This window comes from Stegastes partitus, unplaced genomic scaffold (assembly GCF_000690725.1).
Source record: "Stegastes partitus isolate 25-593 unplaced genomic scaffold, Stegastes_partitus-1.0.2 Scaffold244, whole genome shotgun sequence".
Lineage (NCBI taxonomy): Eukaryota > Metazoa > Chordata > Actinopteri > Pomacentridae > Stegastes > Stegastes partitus.
In genome coordinates, this window is record NW_007577975.1 from 437,690 (window position 1) to 453,614 (window position 15,925).

The 15,925-nt window shown below is 44.3% G+C and overlaps 1 protein-coding gene across 2 annotated transcripts in view; it reads right to left on the reverse strand.

Moving 5' to 3' along the window:
• Nucleotides 1–1,348: 1,348 nt before the first annotated feature.
• ino80 (INO80 complex ATPase subunit) overlaps nucleotides 1,349–15,925 on the reverse strand; it is a 62,366-nt gene continuing 47,789 nt past the window's right edge. For both annotated transcript variants that reach the window (XM_008281774.1, XM_008281772.1), the window contains 9 exons: nucleotides 12,285–12,379; nucleotides 11,746–11,818; nucleotides 10,323–10,481; nucleotides 9,941–10,043; nucleotides 9,751–9,839; nucleotides 8,324–8,479; nucleotides 7,699–7,870; nucleotides 5,433–5,648; nucleotides 1,349–2,853 (listed from right to left, as the gene is read on the reverse strand). In XM_008281774.1, the coding sequence (XP_008279996.1) occupies nucleotides 2,645–2,853; nucleotides 5,433–5,648; nucleotides 7,699–7,870; nucleotides 8,324–8,479; nucleotides 9,751–9,839; nucleotides 9,941–10,043; nucleotides 10,323–10,481; nucleotides 11,746–11,818; nucleotides 12,285–12,379 (1,272 nt within the window). In that variant the 3' untranslated portion in view covers nucleotides 1,349–2,644. The remainder of the gene's footprint in view (nucleotides 2,854–5,432; nucleotides 5,649–7,698; nucleotides 7,871–8,323; nucleotides 8,480–9,750; nucleotides 9,840–9,940; nucleotides 10,044–10,322; nucleotides 10,482–11,745; nucleotides 11,819–12,284; nucleotides 12,380–15,925) is intronic.

Here is a 15,925-nt window from a genome sequence, read left to right on the forward strand (position 1 = left end):
GACTCCTCTGAAGGAGGTACTAAAAGGAGACTAGTGAAGGAGGCCACCAAGACTCCTATGACTCCTCTGTTTCCAGCTCCAGCAGGCAGCTGAGATGGGAGACTGTTCATACATCAAGTGTTTCTATAGGTGCTGTAAATACTTGGAGGGAGGAAGGAACATGCAGGAGAAAAACCTGACTATGAAAACATGAAGACAACTCCAACAACAGGATGAACAAAGTAGAGCATTAGTGGCGAAACTAAAAAGAGATAAAACTAGAAGATCGACGTCAAAAGATTGAGGGAGAAAAAATAGTAAAACCAGGTGAGCAAATGGTACAAAAAGCAGGAGTGGACATGACTCGGGCAGCTTCAGGATGAACTGAAAAACAAGGGGATAAGAAGACAATTGTTGAATTTAGATTTAAAATTGCCAAAAGTGGGACAGAACTTAAACCTTTAAGGAAAACCAGCTGGGCTAATGTGGTGCAGGTCGTCCTGGTGCCACCAACACAGCACGGACACGTGACCTCTGAGGCTCTCTTGTGGCACCAGTGGAGGGTCTTTGTGGATCTGACTTGTTCTGGTGCAGCTCTTAGATGCTCAGTCCGATTGGAATCCGGAGAGTTTCGAGGCCGGCTGGCTCTTTGTCGTGTTCCTCGAGCCTTTCCTGAGCAGCTTTCCTCTGCTACACGTCAAAGAAACAGCCACGTGAATGCAGGAAACCAGCGCTGCTCACGGCACCTGTCAGTGGTTTTAATGCTGTGGCTGCTCGCTGAAGCTGCAGGTGTGTCGCTGCCAAGAACGGCTGCTGATTGTGGCTGAAGGAACAGTAGGAACAAAACTTGGATGGGGATGAGCGACGAGGGCTGCCAAACAAAGTCACGGTTTTAAAAGGTGATTCAACAAAATCTGTTACTTCTGAGCTTCACAGACAGCGTTTAGAACGTAAAGCCACAGAAAAAAAAAACAGGCTGCATAAACCCTGATAAAGTGAGGAACACATTCTGCTCTGATGAAGCGTGTTCTCACCCTTGTGCTGCAGGCAGATGGATTTATTTCAAGGGAAGCCCACAGGATGCTCCTCGGCCCGGTAAACCGATGCTCGCAGCTGGCGGCGCTCCAGTGATATACGATCGTCCACTTGCAGGAAACCCGATGACTGTTCTGGTCGGTGACGCTGAGGAACATGAAGCTCTGCTGCAGCAGCAGGAGTTTGGTGAAACTCGTGGCCTCTCACATCTCCGTGAACCCGCTCTCAGCTGCACTTTTCAACCCCACGTCTTCGACAAGCACAATATCTCAGATCTCGATTCCACGAACTCAACCTTTGACATTTCAAGTTGAATAAAAAACAACCAACTATCTCGGCTTCAGCACTCTTTTATTTTATCTCGACTCCTCCTGTTAGTAAAATGGCGGATGCATTTCTCCATATGTACACATGACCTATAAAAATAGACAGGCAGACGAGGGAAAAGCCAGAGGACACGCCGCTCTCATCAGTATGTACATCAATATAGAACATCAGAGTTTTTAATCACACTATAAACACACAACAACAAAAAAACAAACCTAGAACAGATGTAGTGCTCAACTCAGGATGCAAACGTTTTGTTGTAGTTTTTTCTTTTTCTTCCTAAAACATCGACGACATCGAAGAGAACCACAGACTCAGTCTCATCACAGAAAACAGCTTCGGGGAAAAAAAATAAAAAGGAAATGGCTTCAGAATTCACAATTTACAGCTTTACATGTGAATATTAGCGCTATTATCGCAAATTGCCCGTTTGAACACAACTCTAATAACTTAAATAGACAAGCAGAGAGTCAATTCATAGATTTACGGTTAGCAGCACGGCTGTATCAACCCCTCAGTTTGGAATATAGTTTTGTACATTATTTTCCCATTCGGACAAAAAATATAATTACTGGAATACATTTTATGGACAAAATCTTTTCAAAACGTCAACACCTGCCATGTTGGTTTGGGCACTGGTTCGTTACAAAAATAGGAGCTTTAGTACAAAAGCTGTGTTGTTTGGTAAAGTGTTGGTTCAGGGAAGCTGGGGGTTCACATTAAGCTCTGTGAAATGCAGAATCATCCACCAGGTTGCACTGAGCGTATCTACAACATTTAAATAACCTAACGTACACCTATGAGAATCACCAGGAAGACGTGGCTCAGTGCATCTGACGGAAACTCCTTCGTCTGGCTGCCGTCTCTGGCAAAACGCAAGGATGCGAACAAGCCCTTTAAAAACTACACGTGTCGCTCCGTGTCTCTGTCGTCACGCCACGGCCAGGCGGCAAAGCAGAAGAGAGTCCTGTCACCGGTGGAAACGTACAGTTCTCGGAAAAAAAGCACTTGGAAATACTCCAAAACACAAATACTCAAGGCAGGTTTCGTCCTCTGAGCGGGACACATTAAAACACAACTGAAGTAACTCATGTGGAGGCTGGTGGAGACTGAACCTTCAGATGACTGTGAGCGTTTTACGTTGGTCCTCCAGGTAGTGAGCCTCAGGGACTAGAAATACTGCACTCCCTACTTATTAGTTTAGGCATAGGGGCGTCGTCTGCAGGGGTCACAGTGAAGAGAAGGTCAGTTTTCTGTGTGTGTTTCGGGGCACATTCGTGTGTGTGCAGAGTGTCTGAGTGCATCACCGAGCCCCAGGACCACCAGGGCCCTTCCCCTTCCTGACTGCGCCGTGGCTGCTGTGGTGGTGGCTGTGGGCCAGCTGTTTGTGGGGGCTCGGCGTGGAGGTGCCTCCTTTGGCCTGGGGAGAGGAGCTCCTGCTGGGGTTGAAGGCGGGGCCGGTACCGGACCGGCCCAGGGAGGGCTGCAGGGGGCTGGACGCAGAGAGGCCGGCTGAAACAGAAAAGGACTCGGTTACCTCTCCTGGTGGAATACAAGCGTGTCCTGCTGCGATATGTCATTATAACGTAGTTGGACTGAACTTTTCTTTTTCACATATGACACAAAAGTCAACAGACTTAGATAGGGATGCCGATCCAATCTCAAAAATCAGGATCAGAGCCGAGCAAAGCATGTGTTAACTGATCTGTTTCAGCTTCATTGAGCCTAAACTTTAGCTCCATCCTTTGTTTATTTTTCAGGATGCAGCGAAAACGTCGACAGTATCTTAAACTGAGCTTGTAACGTCTCCAATGTGAGCATGTTGAGCAGTAACAGAGCTGCACTGACTACCACCAGTGTGTTACTGCATTAAAACTCTGGCTGGAAGATGACGAGTTCACTTGGACGAGTCAAATCCAAAGCAACAGGCTGAAGGAGACTGTAAAGGAGACAGAAGTTTCCAAAAAGGCCAAAAACAACATGAAGAAGTCGCTGAATTCAGCCCAGCAGGTTCTCACCCTCTTTTGGGACCGTGCATGGAAAGCCTGAAGGTCTACAATTCACCTGCTTGCACAAATCAAACATCCCGTTCTATGAGCTTTCCAACAAGGTCCTCGACCACTGATAAGGTCTTTCATCAGACGTCATCAGGCTTCAACACCCTGAAAACTCTCATTTGTTTCTCACTTTTTAGCGAAATCGTTAACTCTTGTTGTGGCAGCGAATATGAATCTCTGACACCATTTCAAGGAGGATTTGTAACTGTGCTACTCTTTGTGACTGGTTTGGTTTTACTGCTATCATGCAGCGCTAAATGGAGTCGCGTTAGGAACTATTTATGAAGAAACTGTTTAGTTTGTTGGTCAATTTGTTCAACAAACACAAACCAGCGCTGCACTAAGTTTATTCTGTTTATTTTGTGAGATAAAAACAACTTTCAGAAATGCATTTTTTTATCAGATTGATTTTAAAAACGTCAGCGTACCTGAAGTGTGCACTGTGCAACTGCGTTTTTTAGGAAATGCTGCTGGATTGGGACTCGGCATCGGCAGATATTTAATATTAAATGACTCCAACAAATCCTGATCAGGACATCCCTATAGTTAGCTGTTCCATCCTGACATCTTTGGATTTGTTAAGTCTGGTCAGTTTTATTTATAAAGCCTATTTAATGAGTGGAACCAAAGCGTTTTACAAATTTAAATAGCATCCCATAATTTACATTAACATCATAAATCTGAGTGAAACTAAAGAGACAACACAAGACGAGAGGCGGTTCTGATGTCAGGCTCTAACTTGACTTGAACGCAATTCAGAAAAAGTCTCAGTCAGGAAAACACAGAACATTAACAATACTGCAAAATGTCAACCCTGGTGTTTAAACTTGTTGGGTACATTTGTTACGCTAATCTTATTTCTCATTGGAAAGCACTTCAGGTCAACATCTGCTGCTTGAAATCTGACGTATAACTAACGTTGACTTGACGAGGAATGAAGCAACGCACGCACATGTGTCCGACATTCAAACCATCACATCGAATGAAGCTCACCGACAGACAGCCAAACGCTTGCTCTGATGTCTCCTGTGGTATTTACAGCGATGCCCTTCAATCACTTTTTATAAAAATTATTTCCAGCCGCGAGCATTTCATCCAAGTTCTTTGTGCAATGCATGATGGGTGAATCACGTCAACTGACAGCGCAATGAGAACTCGAGGGCTTTCTGTGTGAATGCTGCCTTTTGTGCTCTTCCAACGAGAACACAGCGTGCACTCTGCTTCAGATTAATACGTAGCACGAGAATGTGAGGACAGACTACATTCACACGATTCGTGAAAGTTGAACTATAACACCTGGTGACGAGAAGTGCTGAGGAATAATATGAAACGATTTAATATGCTGCTAATACCAGCTTCTCATGTTGATTTAGAATGAATTCAGGCTAATTGGACGAGCAGGTAGAGTGCACTCAGCTGACTGTGGTGGATTCAGTTCATCTACACATAAAGCAGAGACGTGTTTCCCTGTGACCAGTCGGAGAGTAGCTACGACTTCAGCTCACCACCATTGTGTTCGGTTCACTGCAGCCCAGCTGGTAGGTAAAGGAACCATTAAACAGGAAAACAAAACTAGTCTTTGGTTATAACTGTAGTGAGACTAGTTAATCCTGTTTAGCCACAGATAAAATGAGTTTATCTTGAAAACAGTGATATAAAAAAGGAGAACGCTTGCAGCTAGGTGAAGAAAAGTCATCTGTACTCGTAAGCCAGTATGTTTTCAAATGTTCAGAACCTGCAGCATCCAGAAGTGACTGCTGTTGTTATAGTTCTTAATGCACCACAGAGCCCTCCTGTTTGCATAGATACACTTGCACATGAGATTTCTCTATTAGACTTTTATATTTGCACATCTTCTACTTTTAAAAACGTCGTCTGCCTGTGTGTAGTTTGTTGTGCGCTGTGCAGTGACAATAAAGGCGTTCTTCTCTTCCACCACCCTGCATCAAGATGTCTGAACAATAAATGTGACTGAAGCACATATAACACGTATATTCTTTGCACTACTTTTTTGCCCGTGCAACGCCTCCTGACCTTTAGAAACGCTGTAGCCGTAGGCAGCGTAAGCAGCTGCTGAGGCGGCCGCTGCTCCCGCCATCGCTCCAGCCATCGCCGCCGCGCTGCCAGCTGTTGACTTCCGGCCGCGTCCTTTGCCTCCAGACTTGGCGCCGCCTCCGGACCCTTTAGGACGGCCGCGACTCCGCCCCGACCTCCCTCTGCCGGGACTGATTGTGTCCGAGCCTGAAACACCTGAAGATGACGGACAATGAAGAAAAAGATCTCTTATTTTGACCCTAATGAACTGATGGTGCAGTCAGACCAGACAGCAGTGAAGTTGTAGAGACGTTCTGTTTGCGTAGACTCAGTCTTTCAGAGATACTGTGGTAATTCCACGGCAATAAAAAATTATTACACATGAATCATAACTCGTCATTACCATAAGTACAGGCTCATCGTTTTCCGTCCTGCTGGCAGAACCAGATCCAGCCTCGGCGGTCATGTGCCCAGTCCTCCAGTACCTTCTCCTCTCTCTGACTCCACACTCTGCATTTTGTTTTGCATGTTTCCCTCCACATGCCGTGGTGTAAAACCTGAGTCTGTCCTATCACCGACACCGTGGCACACATGAAACCCCTTCGTAGAATCCCTCAGTCCTTCCCTCCCTCCAGGCCTTAATCTCACTTTTCCTGCCTTTGCGCTCATTCGTCCAAGTTCGCCGATTTCAAACCTTTCATTATAACATCCACTGGTTCTCCGAACTTTTTCCCAGCTTATCAGGGGCCATTAATAATCTTACTGGCAAGAGCCTCTTAGCATGGCAGCAAAAAATCCCAAATGGGGTTTCAATGAAGCGGCGTGTATTTAGGAGGGATTACCTTATGGCAGCAAATCCAAAGCACGGATAGAGAAGCAAAAACACATATTCACCATCTATCTGCATCCCAGAGAACAGAACGCACTGAGAGGCTGCAGCCGAGGCAAATAAAACGCCCATAAATCTACAAAAATCAGCTGAAAAAGACCTCTGAACCAACAGGCTGCTTGTCTGAATGGAGCCGAGCCTATTAAAACACAAGCCACGATAACAGGCCAGGCTTGTGTGTGCAGTAATGACCCTTGGTGTAAGTCACGCCGATCTGTTTTTCCAGCAGCGCTCTAACACGATAATACTGTCTCATAGATAACGCAGGTTAGGACGTTTCTGGCAAGTTTGGAGCCTTTCAGCGCAGAACATTAACCTTTAAATATGTGTGTTTAGACAGTGTGTCAGATGGGTGGAGGGAGGTTCAGCAGAGTGCAGTGACTCAACAACAAGCTCCTATAGCCAGGAAACTAGTTCAAACTGCATTCCCATTAGCCAGACTCACTCTTTAGGGCTCATGTTTTTGATGCTCTGTGCTGATGCCATGTCTACTGTCAGTGGGGAGAGTGTATGGGTGTGTGTGTGTGTGTGTGTGTATATGTATGTATATATGGAGGGTGGGAGGGACGGGTTTTCTTGTTTTTAATGGTTTTAATGGTTGTAAAGCACTTTGTGTTGTTTTCTTTGTATGAACAGTGCTATACGAATAAAGTTTGATTGATTGATTCTAGCAGCTGGTAGCTATTCTTTAAATTCAGAGGAGGTAAAATAGTCTTTACTAACATTATAACAACGAATGCATTAGCATGCTAGCAGCATTTAGCAGCTAGTTGAGGTGCTTCTAATGCGGCATCCATAATCGACTTCTTCCTCTTCTCCAAAATTAAATTCAAGTTGAAAAGGTTGAAACTTTGACAGAGTTGATGAGATGCAGCTCATCACAGATGGTCGTTGACCTGAAGCGAATGAGGCAGAAGCTCTGGGAGCAGAGCATTGCTGCACCACGACTTTGAAGCTGTTTGTGATTTTAAGGCGAAGTCTCTAAACTTTCTGATCAACCTTTGTGCATATTTTGTATGTAAATAAACAGCTTCAAACACCTGTCACATTATGTATAGTTTGATAGTGTGAAATATGAATCACCATGAGATGTAGAGATGGGAATGTATCAGTGAAGTTAGAAGAAAATTAAATATGTACGTCAGACTACTTCAGAATGATCCCTACTCACAGCCCTGGACAGGTTCAGCAGTCCAACAGCTGAATGTTCGTGTTCTGTAGGAGCTTTATAAGATATGATAAGAAGTTCTGACATCAGATACTGCAGCTGTGACTAAAGTCATCTCCAGCAAATTTCAAAGTCAAAGTTCTGGAAAACACACTGCATACTGGTTTAATCCTTCCATAAATGTCGGCTGAATTCATTCATTCACTCACCATTCATGTTGTCGGAGACCGACCCGGACACGGAGGCCGGGGAGTTGGTGGCACGAGACTGCGGCGCAGAAGAAACGGGATCGTCGACGATGACCAGCATGTCGCTGCTGCTCTCGTCGGCGTCGGCGTCCGGAGGCAACGAACCGGGCTGGAGCTCGCTGCTCAGGGAGATCTGTCCATGCACAGGAGGACACACAGACATACACACAGGCTGGAGGTCAGCACCACGGGGGAGCAGGAACCGGGCCGGTACGGTAACGGGTCAACAGGAGAGGAACGAGAGAGGAACAGAAAGTAAAGCAAGGAAGGCAGCAGCAGGAGATCAACAAGTGACCGAGGGTTGGAAGGATTTAGAGGAAGAGGAAGGGAGCAGCAGTGATGAACGAGTGGAGTGGAAGAAGAGGAAGAAGAGGAATCAGTAACCAAAAACATATGAAAAGGAGACAAAGTATGAGAAAAGAAAAGGGGGTGAGGGAATTTAAAAGCACAAGATGTAAAATAAGAAAGTGAGTTTGTGGATGCAGGCCAAAGAAACCTAATGGACCATCTCCTGCAACATAAATCTCATTAATTTTCCTTTTCTCACACACTCCACCGTTCCTGTTTTCCCCCGGCCCGGCCTCACCTCGCTGAAAGGACTGGGCATGGCCGAGTCCATCTCCACGCTGATGAACGAGTCGTCTCCGTCTGCAGACAGGTTGGAGTTGTCGGCTGAGGGCGCGTGGGAGATGACCAGGTTCACCTCCTTCTTCCTCTTGCTCTCCGACTCCTCGTTCTTCTTCTGCAGGTCGGACACAGGAAGGAGGAGGAGACGGTTAGAGGACAATGATGAGTACGACTCATCCGATGCTAGCAAGGTCATCTTACTCACCTAATTATTTTGTTTATTTCAGTTAAATCCAGATTTTATGATCCCAGGTATGACTGATAAACGGACAAAATCGGCGTCTCTGGGAGGTTTAATGCTTCACTTTCCTTCCTTTATTCTCCTTTTTGGAGGATCCTTGAGTTGGTGGTCAGCAGGTTGCCGTGTCCATTTGTTCAAGTCCGGAGCAAGATAAAGCTCAACAACGACTGACCAGATTGCCATGAAATCCAGTCCGGATACTGTCCCCGGAGGATGATATCTGAGCATTTGGATGAACCCCCTGACCTTTTATCTGAACCTCCTTTAATCTTTGACAGGCTGCATCCAACAAATGATCAGATTTCTGTTAGATTTTCTGGGTTTATGCACTCACTGGTCACACTATTAGGTCAACACGTGAAGTCGAGCAGCTTCTAGACTTTAAGTTTTTGTAGACGTTTCTGTTTTTTTGTCTATTATTATTTTTGTGGTGTTTCATGTCTTTATATTTGCATCAAACACCATCACTCACTATGACCTCATCAATAGAAGAGAATTATCACCTTCTAAGTAGGTTCTAATGTAGTCAATGTCTCTGCAAACATTGCAGAAAAAACATGTATTATATATAAGAAACGTTAATCTAACACTTAGATCATTGGTTTCTTGGCACATTCATGCTCCCCAGAGGACGAACCGTTCCCATTTTGGACATTGCTTGAGCTTTATGGTTGAGCTAAAATGACAACTTGTTTTTTTTAACTAACCCTACATTATAAATCACAGATTTTTTCTTTATTATTTTCACTGCAGCAGGCCTCACAAAGTCCATACTGCTGCATGCTGCATTCAAACAACTCGGTTTGACCCTCTGCAGTGCAAAATGAGCCGTCATGTGTCGGCCCGAGCAGCTAGAAGAGCGCGCTGGCTCGCGAACTATAAAACACAAACAGATGCAACGGGACATGCAGGTGTTGTTTTGTATGATATATCTGACATCCTGCCTATAGGGAACTACTAAATCTGTTTCTGGCACACTGTACAGTTTGTAGTGTCAGTCGTCGAACACACCCTAACTGTCATCATAAATCCTGACGGTTCTTCCAGGACATATTTCAGTGCTCAGTGCTGTTGAGGTTCACCCTCTGCATGCCGCTCGTCAGGCTTCATAATTGTGATTTAAATTGAAACGAATGACGTCGTACCTTTTCGGCGTATTTCTCCCTCTTCCTCTTGCGCTCCTTCACCTTGCTGCTCTCCTCCTGCTGCCTCTTCTCCTCTTGTCTCTGACGCACTGCAGGAAGACACGAAAAGCTTTAAAATGTTCCCTATACTTGCAGCAGCGCTGTTAGTTTTTGTGCTTCATAAAACTGAACTGCCCGTTCAAACACTCACGCTTCTTCTCCAGCTCGTCGTCGTCCAAAAGCAGGCTGACCACCTCTTTAGGTTTGAGAGTGTCTGGTTTGAAGTTGCCTCCAGAGATCACCACCCTTTGGATCTTTTTAAACAAGAGGACATTAAAGCATTAGCCAGCTCTGTAATAAATTCAGATCTGCATCATGCATCCCAGGTTTACTAGAGTACAGTGTGATGGACGACAGCTACCCTAACGCATGTTGAGTTAAGAAAGATTATTTAAAATATTTCTCCAAGAACCAACAAAGTGTCCAAACCAGCAACTCTGCAAAGACGCACACTTGTTACTACATCTTTAAGAACCGCTGAACTCAGATTAATCATATCCTGTGTTTATACAACTCATGCTGGAGCTTCAGACCTCGCTCTTCTCCTTGGCCCGCTGCAGGATCCTCTCCTCGATGGTGCCCTGGCAGATGAGCCGGTAGACGGTGACCTGCTTGGTCTGGCCCAGCCGGTGAGCCCGGTCCATGGCCTGCTGGTCCACCGTGGGGTTCCAGTCGCTGTCGTAGAAGATGACCTGGAGGGAAACGGTGACGTCTGAGTGTGTTTTTCTACTATTTAAAACCTCATAATGAACTTCTGATCCTAAAGCACTTGTTTATGGGCAGACAAACACTCGTTCTCTGTAACTACGTGTTATCCCAGGTGAGCTGCCTCGTAGCATGACAGATGTATCGTGTTAATAATCACGTCAAACTCGTTGTTATGGAAACTAATCTCACTGTAGCAGCACAAAGGGAGAATATGCTGAGAGATGTTAGAAAACACAGAGATTACTGTATGTTCAAGACATGTTTAGTCCCATTTATTGCACACTTTCATACTATATTGCAGTTATCTGAACATATTGCTAATTAGGGCTGCAGTGTCCACATCAAATGCTCACTCAGTTGGTTGACACGAACTCATCTGACCACAGTTTCATTGGTGGACAATCTCCAGAGTTACTCTCATAAGTAAAAAAGCTCTACAGCAACAGTGTTCCTGGATTAATACCTAATAAATTAACAGGCTACCTGTGAACACCCCCACGTTTTCACAACTCCAAGGTTTATTTTATATAATGTTCACTCGGAATCTGTTCCAAACTAACTGACGCTCCCTCAGAGAAGTCCTCGGTGAGGCTGGATTTTCTTTAAACAGATGGCCATGGAGTGGAGTGTAAACTTTGCAAACAGCAGGTTGTGTATCGAAGCTCAACAACCAACACGTCAGATCATCTGAAAACAGCAGCTAACGTGTCTGTGCTGTGTTTCCAGATAGCTACTGTGCTGTCATCACCAGTGAATTCAGCTGGATTTTCAGCAATCATATGAATATGTGGAGCCGGTTTGCTCCGAGTCAGTGTAAGATAATCACATTCAAATTATTGTTGATTAATGTTGATCACATGTTGATTTAGGGTTCATTTAGGCTAATAAAGCTGCAGGTGGAGTCACTCAGTGCACCGCGTAACATTTACTTTATCTCCAGTGAACACATGCTCATTTCTTTTCCCTTGCGATCATTCGACTGGTTGAAGAGTAGACGTGGCTTCAGTGTCGACTCCAGATTATAAATAAATGACCAGTTCGTTGCAAATTGCAATAACAATAAAGATATCTTATTCTGTTCCTCAGAAAGATTCTTTGCTTTGTTACAACCCCATTATTAAGAGTCTTCTACCTCTAAAAGAAAACTACACAGCAGAAAACATACTCTGGCCTCTGATACATTTAGAAAGTATTAGTGCTGTTTAAACTTTAATACAAATGCGTTTCCCGTGTGCGTCAGCGACTCACAGTGTCAGCAGCAGTCAGGTTGATGCCAAGCCCTCCGGCTCTCGTACTCAGCAGAAATACAAAGATATCCGTCCTGTGGAGGGGCGGTGGGAAAGAAGGGGAGGAAGGAGAGGGACACACACACAATCGAAAGATATTATCTACAACTGCAGCTACAGCACAAATATCCATATCATGGCATAAAATTAAGTTAGAACAAACTTGAGCCTGGCATGACGGCCTGTCCGAGCTTTAAGAGAAGAATGCAAAGGAAATTAAATATGCACCAATGCTGGAGTCCTGCACAATAAAGCTGCTTCAATAAACTTCAGACTCGCCCTACAAGAAGAACGAGAGCAACGCTGGCGCCTCAGAGCTATGCACTAATGCAAACCAGAGCGTGTGGAGGACATGCGTACACGCACACACATGTAAGATTAAACTGCCCTCTGATTGCAGCAATACACAGAAAGGTAGATTTACAGTGGAGTTGCTGGCACAGAAGTGACGCCTGGTTTCACACACGTTCACACTCCAGATCGTTTTCTATCTTTACCCACCGGCTCTGGAAGTCGGCCACCATGTCTCTGCGTTCTGAGATCTTGGAGGATCCGTCGAGGCGCATGTAGGTGTGTTTCCGATAAACCATGTACTCCTGCACAGACGGGACAAAACAATGAGGTAAACAGTGATACATAATGTGTGTCGCTCTGCATTTATTCTGCTGTTGGTCAGAACGAGAGGTTCCCAGAAAAATGGGGGACCGTCTCCAAAACTCTAAGTGCTTGCAAATGTTTCCCAACACAAAGATGTCACATACGATCAGCGGCTAGTGTTTACTGACGACCAAAAGAATTGCATTTTGTTGCACTTTTCAAACAGTATCAGTGAATAAAACAGATAAAGGCCTCCATTAAATGAACCCTCTGAACTCCAAAGCAGTTTGTGGATGTTTTTTAGTCACACTTTTCCTCAATGTGGGCCCATTTTCCACTGCTGGATGAAGTCCTGCACCTCTAAAGATCAGCTAGAAGTGGAGAAAATGGGTGTTTTTTTCACTCTGCAATCAATTCCGTGTATCTTCCAACAACTTGCTCCTCTGTGTCCTGTTTTTGAGCCATTTTTTGAGCCAGTATGCTTCATTTTCTTCTCACACTCTCTTCCTTGTTTCCTCTCTGCTCTGTGGAAACACTACCTGAGGCTCAACCTAAAAACTCGACATCTTTTGTTGGTCATAATCGAGTCTGTCGTCGATTGTCAGTGGAGCTGAGGAGTGCAGGATTTGCAGTATTTCTACAGAACCTGGTGTGACCTGTTGAGATGAAGAAAAAAACTATTTGGATAAAAATCACAATCTTAGGCTTTATTTTTGATGATTTCTTCGGATGGAACGGCACATCACATACGATGCGGTCAATTAGCATGTAAAGGTTAAAAAAATGAGATGAACTTTTGGTAACTTTCTCAACATAATTTGAGTCCATCAGCAGGTTTTGGTGTTTAGAGGCTTATAGAGCAACTTGCAGTTTGATTTTTTTCAACTCAATTTCTACTTAATATTTCTCCTAAATTATTAATTGAAACATTAATACACAGATGCATATATTTTATGAAATTCAGATGGAAAAGTCAGCCTTTTGAGCAGTGCTCTTAAAACACTTATTTTTGGCATATTTTTAATGTTTAGAATAAAAGGATTTTGATGAAATTTCCCAACTTTGAGCTTATATTCGGCTCATTTTCCTGAAGGAACCACACTCGACACATGATGAGTCCAGTGACTGTTGGAAAACTGATGATTGATGATGAACTGGTGACTCTTTTTAAAGTTTCTCGCTCTGAAACTGCGTCATTTGTCATTTTTAAAAGCCCTTTAAACGAAGGCAGAGTACATGCTCTTGGTCTCTGGTGCAAGGTAATACTGTGAAGTGGTTTTTACTACAGTCAGCATTACTGTCAGTGCTACTGGCTTTGAGTAATAAAAGCTTTAATACACTGGAAGGTTCTTATTTCTTCATCTTATTAAACATTTTTTTCCAAACAGATACCTGCAGATGACGACAGTTGGGACCTGTTTGCTTAAAAACAAATTAAAGTGTAATTTTTGCAATTCTTAGCGCTGACATTCCTTTAAACCCGCCGGTGGCTTTTAGGGGTCAGAGGACCAACACAAAAGTTGTGTGAATTCATGGATTTTCACTGAACCTTCCTGGATCACCTCTACTACTGAGAACCGACAGACCTTTCTGATCCAAACTCGGCGAAATTCGAATCTCAAACTGTTTTTCAGCCACTGCTCAGGGAATGCACCCCGGGAACTATACACTGAATTTAATAAGCTTTCAAATGTGAAATTCTATTTAGGTCTCGCCCCCCTGAGGAGACGATAACCCCTGCAGGTCTACTTGTTAAGTTCCAAGGGTCGAGAAATGTTAGAATTTCTCTCTGACAGCAACTTTGAGTCCAAAATATCAGAATCCCACATTTCTTGTGTGCATTTGTTGGAGTGGAAACCTCAGTCCCAGGAGCCCGGCGAGGCACTGGGAAATGCAAGAAACTGACATTCGATCCCGGCAAAGTCTGCTAAGCTGCTGTGTGTGTTTGTGTGTGGGTGTTTGGTTGGACGGGAGGGGCTCTGAAGGCAGCGTGATGAGGTGACAAACTGATCTCTGTTTAAGCCCTGAACCCGCGACCTCCTCGGCGAAACATGTCAGTACCCCTGAACCAACGAGCCAGTCACAGCTACTGGCACACATCCCCTCACACATTCATTACGGACGATATCGATGATTTGACACCATGTTTTTTTCTGTGACCCCTCCCTAAGCTCGGCTACGACACCGGAGGCCTCCGTCCCTGCAGGGTCTGCCCTCCTCTCTCCGAGCGTCTGGCTCAGTTCCCAGCCGCCCCATCTGCTCCGAGTGAACACTGCATTAGGGACCATTAGCACAGCGCTCGCCAAAATGCTGCTAACCTTGTTGGATTGGCTTTTGATATGTTGCCAGCGTGATGCTGCAGATACTGTTGCTCTCGGGAAACTCAGCCCCCCTGATCTATATCATCGCAATCAAAGTTTCAGAGAAGGTTCACCTGAGATGTCGCAACTTCTACAGACCTTTAAGTGGTTCTGAGTCCTGGCTCGTCAACAGCAGACATCACATGTCGAGTAATTGTGGTCAACTTCCAGGATGACCGCAACAGTGAAATCTAAACCTCAACAGCTGCAAACTTTCTCTTATATTCCCTTTCAGTTTGTGCTAACCGTAGGTGACGTCCAAGCATTTCTGCAGTTTTTCACTCATTTTCTAATGTGTTCCACTGCAAACGTTATAAATCAAGGTGTACGTTCAGGTCAGGCCGACTGAACAAAATGTTTATTTTTACAGCAAACTGTCAGCGGCCCATTATGAATCACATTTAGGGGAAAAAAAGAAAAACCCTTCAGTTTGCTGCTCAGATATTACAGTCATTAAGTGATGTATGGGAGGAAGAACACATGGGAAAACAAAAATGTGTCTCAAAGAATGATGAAATTTCCTGTTTCTCAGTATAAAACTTTCTGCTCATTTTTTTTCTTCAGGTCTTTTGAGTTAAGAACAAAAAGGTTGTTCTCAGCTTCCCAAACAACTACAATGAGTCCCCACAGAGGAGAAATGTGGAACGTAAATACTATAACGGAGCTCTTCACCATCGTGGAAATATAGGCTTCTGTGTCTATAAGCATCTGAGCTGTTTTGAGATGCTGAGTTGGAGAATGTTCACTGGACTGTTGTAGAAATCTAGTAAAAGGTGCAAAATATGTAAATGTGCATAGTTTGCTGTGTTACTTATATATAAACTGCTTTTCCAGCATAGTCCTTCTTTTACTGTTATACGCACAAATAAGTCTCCAAATGGCCTTTTTAAGGAAGACGCCCAGACACACCCTGAGAAAATATGTAAGTTCTGTGGTATTGTTATTAAATTTGACCTTGGACCGGGGTACGGTTTCATGCTTCATGTTCTCCAACAAACAGGTCCAAGCTATAGTCAACTGCAGAAATAAAAACCTTTCTACGTCCACGGATTTACAATTCTATCACTCAATGTAAGCAGCTTCTTGGGGGGCTGCCACTATTTATCAGAGCCAGAAACAAAAACAACTTTCAACTTTCTGGAGGTTCTTGAACGTATAACGTCCTGAAAAACAACCAAATATAAG